Source organism: Salmo salar, chromosome 24, assembly GCF_965601325.2.
Source record: "Salmo salar chromosome 24, fSalSal1, whole genome shotgun sequence".
NCBI lineage: Eukaryota > Metazoa > Chordata > Actinopteri > Salmoniformes > Salmonidae > Salmo > Salmo salar.
In genome coordinates this window covers 24,880,124-24,894,279 of record NC_138314.1, presented here as the reverse complement: position 1 = coordinate 24,894,279, position 14,156 = coordinate 24,880,124, and the positions used below count along the sequence as shown (strand labels likewise).

The window sequence follows — 14,156 nt, the reverse complement described above, 5'->3', positions numbered from 1 at the left end:
GCTCAGTCACACACGTGGCCATGAGAGCGAGCCGAGTTCCTTTTCATTTCTAAAGACAAAGGAATTGTCCGGTTGGAATATTATTGAAGATTTATGATAAAAACATCCTAAAGATTGATTCTATACATCGTTGGACATGTTTCTACAAACTGTAATGCAACTTTTTTGACTTTTTGCCTAGACTTAGTGCATGCGCCTTCTGCATTTGGCATAGTGAACTAAACGCGCGAACAAAAAAAAACGAACATTTATTGTGTAACTGTGATTCCTGGGAGTGCATTCCGATGAAGATCATCAAAGGTAAGTGAATATTTATAATGCTATTTATGACTTTTGTTGACTCCACAACATGGCGGGTATCTGTATGGCTTGTTTTGGTGCCTGAGCGCTGTACTCAGATTATCGCATGGTGTGCTTTTGCTGTAAAGCTTTTTTTAAATCTGACACAGCGGTTGCATTAAGGAGAAGTGTATCTTTAATTCTATGTAAAACACTTGTATCTTATATCAAAGTTTATGATGAGTATTTCTGTAAATTGATGTGGTTCCCTGCAAAATCACTGGATGTTTTAGAGGCAAAACATTACTGAACATAACGCGCCAATGTAAAGTGAGATTTTTGGATATAAATATGAACTTTATCGAACAAAACATACATGTATTGTGTAACATGAAGTCCTATGAGTGCCATCTGATGAAGATCATCAAAGGTTAGTGATTAATTTTTATCTCTATTTCTGCTTTTTGTGACTCCTCTCTTTGGCTGGAAAATGGCTGTATGTTTTTTTGTGACTAAATTAAGGATATAGGAGTACCTATTTCTTTGTTAACCGCCCAACACAGAATAGCCGCATGTTTGCACTCCCTTAAATCGTTTGGAGAAAATATCCTTTCTATTTAATTCAGCTTTGTACAGTTGTAATCTTCATACTATAAAATAATGCCTCCTGCAGCACAGCACCAATGCAACATGATGCTGCCACCCCCGTGCTTCGCGGTTGGGATGGTGTTCTTCGGCTTGCAAGCCTCCCCCTTTCTCCTCCAAACATAACGATGGTCATTATGGCCAAACAGTTCTATTTTTGTTTCATCAGACCAGAGGACCTTTCTCTAAAAAGTACAATCTTTGTCCCCATGTGCAGTTGCAAACCGTAGTCTGGCTTTTTTAATGGCGGTTTTGGAGCAGTGGCTTCTTCCTTGCTGAGCGGCCTTTCAGGTAAGGTCGATATAGGACTTGTTTTACTGTGGATATAGATACTTTTGTACCTGTTTCCTCCAGCATCTTCACAAGGTCCTTTGCTGTTGTTCTGGGATTGATTTGCACTTTTCGCACCAAAGTACGTTTATCTCTAGGAGACAGAACGCGTCTCCTTCCTGAGTGGTATGACGGCTGCGTGGTTCCATGTGTTTATACTTGCGTACTATTGTTTGTACAGATGAACGTGGTACCTTCAGGCGTTTGGAATGTCCTCCCAAGGATGAATAAGACATGTGGAGGTCTACAATTCTTTTTTCTGAGGTCTTGGCTGATTTCTTTTGATTTTCCCATTCTGTCAAGCAAAGAGGCATTGAGTTTGAAGGTAGGCCTTGAAATACATCCACAGGTACACCTCCAATTGACTCAAATGATGCCAATTACCCTATCAGAAGCTTATGAAGCCATGACATCATTTTCTGGAATTTCCCAAGCTGTTTAAAGGCACAGTTAATTTAGTGTATGTAAACTCCTGAAATATTGTGATACAGTGGATTATAAGTGAAATAATCTGTCTTAAATAAGCATGCCCCATTCAAAAAATGTTGAACCAGGAACAGATATAGCCCTTGGTTCACTCCAGACCTGACTGCCCTTGACCAGCACAAAAACGTCCTGTGGCGTACTGAATTAGAATCGAATAGCCCCCGCGATATGCAACTTTTCAGGGAAGTTAGGAACCAATATACATAGGCAGTTAGGAAAGCAAAGGCTAGCTTTTTCAAACAGAAATTTGCATCCTGCAGCACAAACTCCAAAAAGTCCTGGGACACTGTAAAGTCCATGGAGAATAAGAGCACTTCCTCCCAGCTGCCCACTGCACTGAGGCTAGGAAACACCGTCACCACCGATAAATCCACGATAATTGAGAATTTCAATAAGCATTTTTCTACGGCTGGCCATGCTTTCCACCTGGCCACCCCTACCCCGGTCAACAGCCCTGTACCCCCCCCCCCCCAGCAACTTGCCCAAGCCTCCCCCATTTCTTCTTCACCCAAATCCAGATAGCTGATGTTTTGAAAGAGCTGCAAAATCTGGACCCCTACAAATCAGCTGGACCAGACAATCTGAATCCTCTCTTTCTTAAATTATCAGCCGAAATTGTTGCAACCCCTATTACTAATCTGTTCAACCTCTCTTTCGTATCGTCTGAGATCCCCAAAGATTGGAAAGCTGCCGCGGTCAAACCCCTCTTCAAAGGGGAGACACTCTAGACCCAAACTGCTACAGACCTATATCTATCCTACCCTGCCTTTCTAAGGTCTTCGAAATCCAAGTTAACAAACAGATCACCAACCATTTCAAACACCACCGCACCTTCTCCGCTATGCAATCTGGTTTCCGAGCTGGTCATGGGTGCACCTAAGCCACGCTCAAGGTCCTAAACGATATCATAACCTCCATCGATAAGAGACAATACTGTGCAGCTGTATTCATAGACCTGGGCAAGGCTTCCGACTCTGTCAATCACCACATTCTTATCGGCAGACTCAACAGCCTTGGTTTCTTAAATGACTGCCTCGCCTGGTTCACCAACTACTTCTCAGACAGAGGTCAGTGTGTCAAATCAGTGGGCCTGTGGTCCGGACCTCTGGCAGTCTCTATGGGGATGCCACAGGGTTCAATTCTCGGGCCAACTCTTTTCTCTGTATACATCAATGATGTCGCTCTTGCTGCTGGCGATTCTCTGATCCACCTCTACTCAGACGATACCATTCTGTATACTTCTGGCCCTTCTTTGGACACTGTGTTTCAGTGGGGGAAAAAACGATTTGATCCCCTGCTGATTTTGTACGTTTGCCCATTTACAAAGAAATGATCAGTCTATAATTTTAATAGTAGGTTTATTTGAACAGTGAGAGACAGAATAACAACAAAAAAATCCTGAAAAACGCATGTCAAAAATGTTATAAAATGATTTGCATTTTAATGAGGGAAATAAGTATTTGACCCCTCTGCAAAACATGACTTAGTACTTGGTGGCAAAACCCTCGTTGGCAATCACAGAGGTCAGACGCTTCTTGTAGTTGGCCACCAGGTTTGCACACATCTCAGGAGGGATTTTGTCCCACTCCTCTTTGCAGATCTTCTCCAAGTCATTAAGGTTTCGAGGCTGACGTTTGGCAACTCGAACCTTCAGCTCCCTCCACAGATTTTCTATGGGATTAAGGTCTGGAGACCTTAATGTGCTTCTTCTTGAGCCACTCCTTTGTTGCCTTGGCCGTGTGTTTTGGGTCACTGTCATACTAGAATACCCATCCACGACCCATTTTCAATGCCCTGGCTGAGGGAAGGAGGTTCTCACCCAAGATTTGATGGTACATTGCCCCGTCCATCGTCCCTTTGATGCGGTGAAGTTGTCCTGTCCCCTTAGCAGAAAAACACCCCCAAAGCATAATGTTTCCACCTCCATGTTTGATGGTGGAGATGGTGTTCTTGGGGTCATAGGCAGCATTCCTCCACCTCTAAACACGGCGAGTTGAGTTGATGTCAAAGAGCTCCATTTTCGTCTCATCTGACCACAACACTTTCACCAGTTGTCCTCTGAGTCATTCAGATGTTCATTGGCAAACTTCAGACGGGCATGTATATGTATTCTTGAGCAGGCGGACCTTGCGGGTGCTGCAGGATTTCAGTCCTTCACGGCGTAGTGTGTTACCAATTGTTTTCTTGGTGACTATGGTCCCAGCTGCCTTGAGATCATTGACAAGATCCTCCCGTGTTGTTCTGGGCTGATTCCTCACCATTCTCATGATCATTGCAACTCCACGAAGTGAAATCTTGCATGGAGCCCCAGGCCGAGGGATATTGACAGTTCTTTTGTGTTTCTTCCATTTGCGAATAATCGCACTAAATGTTGTCACCTTCTCACCAAGCTGTTTGGCGATGGTCTTGTAGCCCATTCCAGCCTTGTGTAGGTCTACAATCTTGTCCCTGACATCCTTGGAGAGCTCTTTGGTCTTGGCCATTGTGGAGAGTTTGGAATCTGATTGATTGATTGCTTCTGTGGACAGGTGTCTTTTATACAGGTAACAAGCTGCAGTTAGGACCACTCCCTTTAAGAGTGTGCTCCTAATCTCAGCTCGCTACCTGTATAAAAGACACCTGGGAGCCAGAAATCTTTCTGATTGAGAGGGGATCAAATACTTATTTCCCTCATTAAAATGCAAATCAATGCGTTTTTCTGGATATTTTTGTTGTTATTCTGTCTCTCACTGTTCAAATAAACCTACAATTAAAATTATAGACTGATCCTTTCTTTGTCAGTGGGCAAACGTACAAAATCAGCAGGGGATCAAATACTTTTTCCCCCCACTGTAACTAACCTCCAGACGAGTTCAATACCATACAACTCTCCTTCCGTGGCCTCCAACTGCTCTTAAATGCAAGTAAAACTAAATGCATGCTCTTCAACCAATCGCTACTAGCACCTGCCCGCCCGTCCAGCATCACTACTTTGGACGGTTCTGACTTAGAATATGTGGACATCTACAAATACCTAGGTGTCTGGTTAGACTAAACTCTCCTTCCAGACTCACATTAAGCATCTCCAATCCAAAATTAAATCTAGAATCGGCTTCCTATTTCGCAACAAAGCATCCTTCACTCATGCTGCCAAACATACTCTCGTAAAACTGACTATCCTACCGATCCATGACTTCGGCGATGTCATTTACAAAATAGCCTCCAAAACACTACTCAGCAAATTGGATGCAGTCTATCACAGTGCCATCCGTTTTGACACCAAAGCCCCATATACTACCCACCACTGCGACCTGTATGCTCTCGTTGGCTGGCCCTCGCTTCATATTCGTCGCCAAACCCACTGGCTCAAGGTCATATATAAGTCTTTGCTAGGTAAAGCCCTGCCTTATCTCAGTTCGCTGGTCACCATAGCAGCACCCACCCGTAGCACATGCTCCGGCAGGTATATTTCACTGGTCATCCCCAAAGCCAATTCCTCCTTTGGCCGTCTTTCATTCCAGTTCTCTGCTGCCAATGACTGGAACGAATTGCAAAAATCACTGAAGCTGGAGACTCATATCTCCCTCACTAACTTTAAGCAACAGTTGTCAGAGCAGCTCACAGATCACTGCACCTGTACATAGCCCATCTGTAAATAGCCCATCCAACTACCTCATCCCCATACTGTTCTTTTTTGCTCCTTTGCACCTCAGTATCTCTACTTACACATTCATCTTCTGCACATCTATCACTCCAGTCTCTATCACCAGTGTTTAATTGCTAAATTGTAATTATTTCGCCACTATGGCCTGTTTATTGCCTTACCTCCCTTATCTAACCTCATTTGCACACACTGTATATATACTTTTTTTTATATTGTGTTATTGACTGTATGTTTTGTTTATTCCATGTGTAACTCTGTGTTGTTGTTTGTGTCACACTGCTTTGCTTTATATTGGCCAGGTCGCAGTTGTAAATGAGAACTTGTTCTCAACTAGCCTACCTGATTAAATAAAGGTGAAATAAAATAAAAAATAAAAGTCTGTAAACAATTGTTGGAAAAATTACTTGTGTCATGCACAAAGTAGATGTCCTAACCAACTTGCCAAAACTAAAGTTTGTTAACAAGAAATTTGTGGAGTGTTTGAAAAACGAGTTTCAATGACTCCAACCTAGGTGTATGTAAACTTCCGACATCAACTGTATGTAAATAAGGTTTTGCAAAAATGTCTAAAAACCTGTTTTCACTTTGTCATTAATGGGCATTGTGTGTAGATTGATAATGGCATTTCTTTTATTTAAGACATTTTAGAATAAGGCTGTAACGTAACAAAATGTGGAAAAAGTCAAAGGGTCTGAATACTTTCCGTATGCACTGTAAGTCTCAGATACTGTATATTGTCTTATGTTAGATGTTGACACCAAGTTAAAAACCCAAATCACATACTGTACGGTAATTCGTCATAAAACTGATGAAAGCAGCAGTGGTGCATATTTGTTGTCACTGGAATTGAGGTCCAAACTATTCCCGACACAAGACCAATGTTAATTGGAGGGGGATTTCTGTGAAAACCATTGATTTATCACTACTTTATTTTGGCACCATAACAATGAGCACTAAGGCAGTCTCAGTGACTGTAAATAGAAACACCTTGAATCAAGATGAAAGAGCACTGGAACACATCTCCAGCACTTCATAAGAGAAAGACATTCTCCCCTCTCCCGTAGTGTCTGCTAAAACAAACACAGTAATCATGTCACAGGAACGTGGCCAGATCACTGCAGCATAAACATTTATTTCCAGGGGGAAAATGGAGGCAAACAACACCCATTGCCATGGTTTCACAAAGCCGCTTGGTTTTCATTTGTGCTCTTAAGAAAGACGGAAGAGAAAAAAACACCTTTGATGGCGATTCACTTGCAAGTGAATATTTTCTACTGAGCAGCTCACATGGCAGGAGAAGCACATTCTCTCCACATCTAATGGACGGCTGCTTATGTTAGCTGTTGATGGAAAACTATCACATCTCATTTTTGGTAAAAAATGTTGGACGATATCTTGTGAGGTCATTTGGTCCTTATGCAACAATTGAATGTTTATGGAAAAAGTTTTTGGGAATAAGATGGATGGGATGACTCGATCATTCTTACTCTTTCTGTGTGTTGAAGAAGAGTGTTCTATGGATGGACTTTAGAGCTCTCCATTGCATTTCTGCATTTAGAGGGCTAACAATTGCCATACACGTCTTCTAAGTTAACTTTCATTATGGGTTTCAAATGCATTTCCCATGGAAAGCTGGCAACACTTTCTCCACTAAATCCCTGCCACAAAGCAGAAAGGCAAAAAAATATGTTATTCATGAACTCAAATTATCGTTCCTTTAAAAGTACCCAAAGTCTACAGTTCAAATGTCTAGAATCACTTTTGTTTCAATAAAGAGTTTGGGACAAATGAAAACCCAAATATATTTCCTTTTACAATCCTCTTTCCACAAGAAACACAGTTCCCTTCACATACTGTGAGAGAAAACAGCTGAGAATAATCTAAAAATCACACCCTTATTCCTTCTGATAAGGTAAGAATACTGCCCCCAACAACTGTGCTGCTTATTTCAGGAAAACTATTGCTAAGCAGTTTTTCAGCACAATTTCAAGTCCTTCACTAAGACAGAGATGAAAGGTTTCTTATTGCCAGTAAAATGGTAATCCATTGACATAGCTTGGTATTTCAATACACTGGAGTAATCCTAGGTGATGTATTTGTGTTGGTGATGTACTCTTACCAGGATGTGTGTGAGGACAATCTTGATGAGCGGAGACCCAGACAGGTTGACGGACAGGGCAGGCGATGGCTCCACCTTCAGTGAGATGAGGAAACTGGCCACCTGGATCTTATGGTCTTTGAAATCAGCCGCCTCGTTGATCCTGAGAGAGAGAGAGAGAGAGAGAGAGAGAGAGAGAGAGAGAGAGAGAGAGAGAGAGAGAGAGATGATACAGAATGTCACTCGAACACCAATAAGATCTCTGCTGGGGTGTTCTATCGACACAGTAGTGTCACAGAGGGCTCAGAACAGTAGCATGGGAGTGGGACTCTGATACATCTGTCAACGTCATCAATCACAGGGAAAACACAGCATCTCGTCAGGAGCTTTTCTAGGTCAACGTAAGTGACGGTAGGTTGTAGAGGCAACACCCCCATATCATTGTGCAGACGGACATTCTCACCCACTGGGGAGTGAAACACAACCATTATGAACTAACCTCACCATCAATTGTAAAAGAAACGTGTTTATCATTATCATCCGCTTCACGGAGAAACTCGTTTAGAACAAAGTATATTGTTATATGTTGTTGCCGAAGCAGATTAATCCCAAGTGCCTTATAACTTATACATATTATATTTAGAGCTGGATATCTGAAGAGGCAGTCAAAGTTACGTGCCGTATTGAGGGCCACTGTGACGTCCTGACCCTAGTAAGATGTAATTTTCTATAGTAGAGTAGGGCAGGGCGTGACAGGGGGTGTTTTGGGCTGATCTATGTTTTCTATTTCTATGTTTAAGTTCTAGTTTTCTATTTCTATGTTGGGATTGTTTGGGGTTGATCTCTAATTGGAGGCAGCTGATCCTCATTGTCTCTGATTAGAGATCATATTTAAGTAGGGGTTTTCTCATTGTTGTATGTGGGTTATTGTCTTTTGAGTAGTGTGTTGTCCTCTCTGCGTCACGGTTTGTTTTGTATTTTCAAGTATTTCAGTGTATTGCATTCAGTTTCACTTTTAATAAATATGTGGAACTACGAAAACGCTGCATCTTGGTCCACTCCTTCAAACAGCCGTGACAGCCACAATATAGTCAGTCCAACTTACTGAGCATAAAATACACAATTATGCCATTGATGAAGTCTGCCAGTTACTACATGTTTTAAAGCAAACAAGATTGTTTAGGCGTATACCACTTAATTACTTTAATCAAATTCCAAGTCATGCAAAGAATAAATGTCACAGCATTATCGAAATACGCATCCCCTATTGATGGGGAAAGAAGTATGGGGTCGAGTTCCTGTATGAAGTTAATGGCAGGGTGTATCAATCAGTGGAGGTTAAGTGGTGAGATGAGAGACAGCCTGGTGGGAGACTGATAAGGACTGGCCCCAGGCATGATCTGTTCTTGACGACAGGAAACAAGGGCGCCACTCCACCAGGGGAGACACACAGGAAGTGATCCTGGCTGACGCTCAGAGCGCTTAGTGCCGTAACATCCCTTAGATTATCTGAGATCACTTCTTCTCAATGGCGGTAATTCATAATTGCGCGGCGTGCAAAGTAAACAATTTTGTTTATTCCGTACTTTTCGGACTAGTCTAATTCCAAACAGATGATTCGACAACCTCAAGCCTTTTCAACTAAATGCTTATAAATGAGAATATGACATTACTTTTTGCAGGCCCTGAACTAAGTTTGCTGTCTACTGTACTGTGTTTCGTCAGGATAACTTTATATGATACTAGTAAATGGTTAATAATTCATACACAGAGAGCATTCCTGTTTGGTATGATCATGGCTCTTTATGTGTCCTCCCATCCCCCTTACCTGGTCCTGAGGGGGCTGATCCCTGTGTAGTAGCTGTGCATGTTGTGGTAGAACACACCCACAATGGTGGTTTGGGCTAAGAGGGAAAGAGGGAGAGAGGGAGGGGAGAGAGAGGGGGAGGGGATAGAGGGAGGGGGGAGGGAAGGAGAGGAGAGAGGGGTCAAAGGTGAAACACAGACCCACAGCAGGGCTGAGAATGTGATGAGGCGCTGCTAAAATGCTCACAGGGAGTGGAACTTAATTAACACGGCCTCGCTGCCTCAGGTTGGCATTCCCTGACTAATGGGAGAGCTGTATGCTCACACACGGGTGAGACGGAGGGTTACCACGGACCACATGTGTGCTGGGAAATGATGCAAGTCACAGTGCCATGCCTGAAACAGTACAGCAGGAGGCCTGTGGTCTGCTCCTATGCACTACCCCTACCACCCAGTCCCACCTACTGTACAACATGGTAAACAATGACAACTAAAGAGGGATCTGAAGTACTTGAGGGTGAAAGAACCCCCTTTTCATTAAATCAAATCCCCCTCACCGAGTAAGAAAAAAAAAGTATTGAAAATACATAGGCCCATACTTGCATTCTAAATAGTAGGCATGCGAAAATATAAAGTTTAATAGTATGTCAAATTTAGAAAATTGCGTATGCTTTAAATGCCAGGATGGTATACTCATTTCAGCTTTTCATGTAGTAGAATTCACTGCACACTTTTGAAGAAGAGAATCGTCTATCCAGACGTGTGTTTGACAACAGCTGATAATCAGCTGATAATGAGATAAGGGGAGGTGCTGTACCCAAATGAACAAATGGCGGGAATCAACGCAATTGTGCATTAGATGAGGCATTCTCAGGATGGGGGAGCCTAGTATGTTGATATTTTGTACTAAACAGTACGTTCTAAATAGTATGTAGTTCGATTAGAACACATATCATTTAGTAAGTAGTAGGCAAGATAGATTTCGGACACCGCCATTGTATATGAAGGTAACCATTAAGTCAAGGTTTTTAATGTAATGCTCTTTGTTTGTAATGAGTGTAATGCCCCTTACCAGACCCTTTGAGAGATCAGCTGGTGGCCAGTTTGCCTTTAGGCATAATACATCTGCAACTTTTTATTAATACTTGGAAGTATCTCAGTCCAAGTGAAGAAAATGTACTTTTTCTGCACTTAATTGGCTTATAAAAGCTCCACTTGCTGCCTTTAATATAGTATACCATGTGTCAGGATGCACAATGTTACATTAACTCAATCTAGGAGCTTAGGTTGTCAGCAGTAACATTTATATTCCATTTCTGATAATGGTACTTCAATAGATTATTTAAATGATTGTTTCAACTGTTCTGCCTGCGGCTATGGAACCCTGACCTGTTCACCGGACGTGCTACCTGTCCCCGACCTGCTGTTCTCAACTCTCTAGAGACAGCAGGAGCAGTAGAGATACTCTCAAAGATCGGCTATGAAAAAGCCAACTGACACTTACTCTTGAGTTGCTGACTTGTTGCACCCACGACAACTACTATGATTATTATTATTTGACCATGCTGGTCATTTATGAACATTTTAACATCTTGACCATGTTCTGTTATAATATCCACCCGGCACAGCCAGAAGAGGACTGGCCACCCCTCATAGCCTGGTTCCTCTCTAGGTTTCTTCCTAGGTTTTGGCCTTTCTAGGGAGTTTTTCCTAGGGAGTTTTTCCTAGCCACCGTGCTTCTTTCACATGCATTGCTTGCTGTTTGGGGTTTTAGGCTGGGTTTCTGTACAGCACTTTGAGATATCAGCTGATGTACGAAGGGCTATATAAATAAATTTGATTTGATTTGATTCTAAATGTTAGTGTAGCAACACAGTGCGTTTGGGGGCCAACACAGTGCGTTTGGGGGCCAGGTGGAGCCAAGTGGATCTGACCCGAACACAAGTCAAACAAACACAGTTTTAATACTGCCATAATTACTGCCTAACCAGCACTCACAGCACTCACAGAGCAGATAAGAGTGAGCTAAGCAAATAAATGAGTTCACTGTGAGTTGAGGGGTTTCTTTTTAATTGACAGTAAATTGAATGACAAGTCTCCTTCTCTCTGACTCTCTCTGGTGTGTCTAAAGTAGTCACTGATACATCTATTCATAAAAGTCATACAGCACTGTAGCTGTACTCCTGTACTTTAAAGCATCACGAGCAGTCCCACGATGGCTCTCTCACACACTATCTTCTTCTGTGTTAAAGATCTTTAATCCTATCATCATGAAAAACTACTGCCCAATAACAAGGGCTTCCCAGTTGGGCAACTTTCTCTTGGCAGAAACAGTGTGCAGATCTAATGAGAAGTATTTATTCAAATTCAATCCAAGGAAGCTGTGTGCTGAGAAGTAAGAGCCGGACACAAAAGAAAGATGAGCCTATGCTATATTCTAGCAGTGTAATATGCAAGACAAAATAGGAATTACTTTGAGAGAGTAAGTATGTAAATGTATTGTATGTTCGTAGAAAAAGAGTGAAATGGGATGTAAGGGAACTCACACTGCATGGTGAATGCCTCGCCAGGCACTGAGATGTAGTTCTTTCCTTGCGTGGGGAAGCGGTAGAGTGGAAGATTGTAGTTCTGTGGGATCTTCATTAGAGAGTAATCTGTTCGGGTCAGAGGTTAGAAACAGAGAGGGACCACTGCGAGTGGTTAACTAACTCCAACACCAGGCCTGGAGGATTCTGGGAGCCAAAGGCACAGTGTTATTTGCTGGTGATGAGGATTTATGTGCAGATCAAAGATTTGACTTAGCCCCTGGGAGAGAGACGATGCAAGCTTGTCTACAGGCAAACAAAAATATTGTGCACAAATGGGGTCTGTGGAAGGATCATGGTTATCTAAGCTTTTGGGGAACCCAGGAAATGCAAACTTGTAGTGTATTCAAGGGTTTAAAAATGCTTCTAAAGTTTGTAATTTCCACTTTAAAATGTCAAACTTGATTTGCCCTAAAGAAAAATGTAACAACCCATACACAAATGTGTAATTAATTATACTCCACAAATTAAATTAAGATTAAGATCCTACATCTGTAGGGTCTCTAACACTCTTTTTACAGTTAGACACTGCAGTGTGTCAGTACAGTACAGTCAGGACTGGAGAGAGTTGAGTCACCATGGTACTGACCTGCTACAAAGGACTTTCCTCCCAATGAGATGAGAGAGTCAGGGCTGGGTCTGGACTCCAGGCTGGACACCATCTGGATCATTACTTTGTCCACTGTCTCAATCAGCCCACTGACCACAGGGGTGGACTCCTGCTCCGAACGGTCCAGTAACAACATTCACACTCACAGAGATACACTGACAACTTTTTGTTTTTGAGAGTTGGTCAATTATCATTGACATAGACTATAAAACCAAGTAGTTACTGTACATGCTTTAAGAGTGTTATCAGCTGGGCGTGGGACTATATATACACAGAGGTGGGACAAAGTCACTATTATTCAAGTCACAAGCAAGTCTCACGTCACAAGGTCCGAGTCTCAAGTCGAGTCCCAAATAGAATGGGTTGAGTCTCGAGTCAAGTACAAGTCGAGCATTCTAAGAGCAAGACAAGTCAAGCCGAGTCACAAGTTTTCAAATCAATTCTCAAGTCAAGTAAAAAAACATTTTACATAAATTTTTACATTTTAGTCATTTAGCAGACGCTCTTATCCAGAGCGACTTACAGTAGTGAATGCATTCATTTCATAAATTTTTTTTCTCCATACTGTAAGTAAAAAAACGATTTAGACATGCAAACTGAGACATTGGGACTATAAGGTCACATATAATAGATCTTTAGACGGTTATTCATATGTCTGTGTGTAATGAACACGAGGGGAGACAGAGAGCTGGTTTCAAGCGCAGGGAGCAGCAGGTGTTTATTGTAAAGGACCACAGGAGGAGGCAGGTAGCTGGGTCCAGGGGCAAGCAGAAGGTCATACACAGGAGGAGGCAGGTAGCTGGGTCCGGGGGCAGGCAGAAGGTCATACACAGGGGGTCCAAAAGGCAACAGTACAGGCAGGGAAAAGGCTAGTAACGTTGTCTGAGAGTGTGAGTTGTAAGCAGACGTTACACTATGAAGTTAGATTTTTTAAATAGTTCATTTTAAGTGAAAAACTTGAATGTTCTATCTGCATAAACCCATTTGAACTTGGTGCTATAAGGTTCTATCTGCAATCCAATCACAAGCCTGAACAATACAGTCAATATCAACTAGGGATATCATCAGACCCGGCTCGAGGATGACATGCCTGAGGGAGCATTTTCGATGGGGGGGGGGGGCACAACTAGTATTGCTTTGGAGCCCTAATAAAACAAGGTAGATTGGTCATACAGCTGTTCAAATGTATGAAAATGTATCTGAAATGTAGCTGTACACACCAATAACCATTGTTTTATATAATAACAGAAGAAAAATATGTGCCCCACTATGAAATACTATCAAAGATTCTTATAGGCTTCATTCATAGCTTAAACCTCAATCAGTACAACTATAGGCTACATTTCTGTTGAATTTGTGACACTACGCAATGAGCGGAACCTACAGTAATCAATATTTTCTGTGGGCGTGTTTCAGAAAAGCTAACTAAATCAAACAAAGTGCAGATTTTATATTCATAGCTGATGTGACATTTTCTACATGACAACACCCAATTTGAATCTGCCACGAATAAGAGTAAATGGCCATTCAGAGGGCAACACACACACACGCTATAGGAAGAGAGCAGAGCGATAACACACACGCTATAGGAAGAGAGCAGAGCGATAACACACACGCTATAGGAAGAGAGCAGAGCGATAAAGTAGGCTGTGTCGTTTTCACTTTTACAGTAGC

At 42.1% G+C, this 14,156-nt stretch overlaps 1 protein-coding gene across 4 annotated transcripts in view; it reads right to left on the bottom strand.

Moving 5' to 3' along the window:
• The window catches only part of LOC106585524 (adhesion G-protein coupled receptor D1), a 69,886-nt gene that overhangs the window by 37,829 nt on the left and 17,901 nt on the right, over positions 1-14,156 (bottom strand). For all 4 annotated transcript variants that reach the window (XM_014171828.3, XM_014171830.3, XM_014171827.3 and 1 more), the window contains 4 exons: positions 12,462-12,591; positions 11,834-11,941; positions 9,310-9,385; positions 7,503-7,644 (listed from right to left, as the gene is read on the bottom strand). In XM_014171828.3, the coding sequence (XP_014027303.1) occupies positions 7,503-7,644; positions 9,310-9,385; positions 11,834-11,941; positions 12,462-12,591 (456 nt within the window). The remainder of the gene's footprint in view (positions 1-7,502; positions 7,645-9,309; positions 9,386-11,833; positions 11,942-12,461; positions 12,592-14,156) is intronic.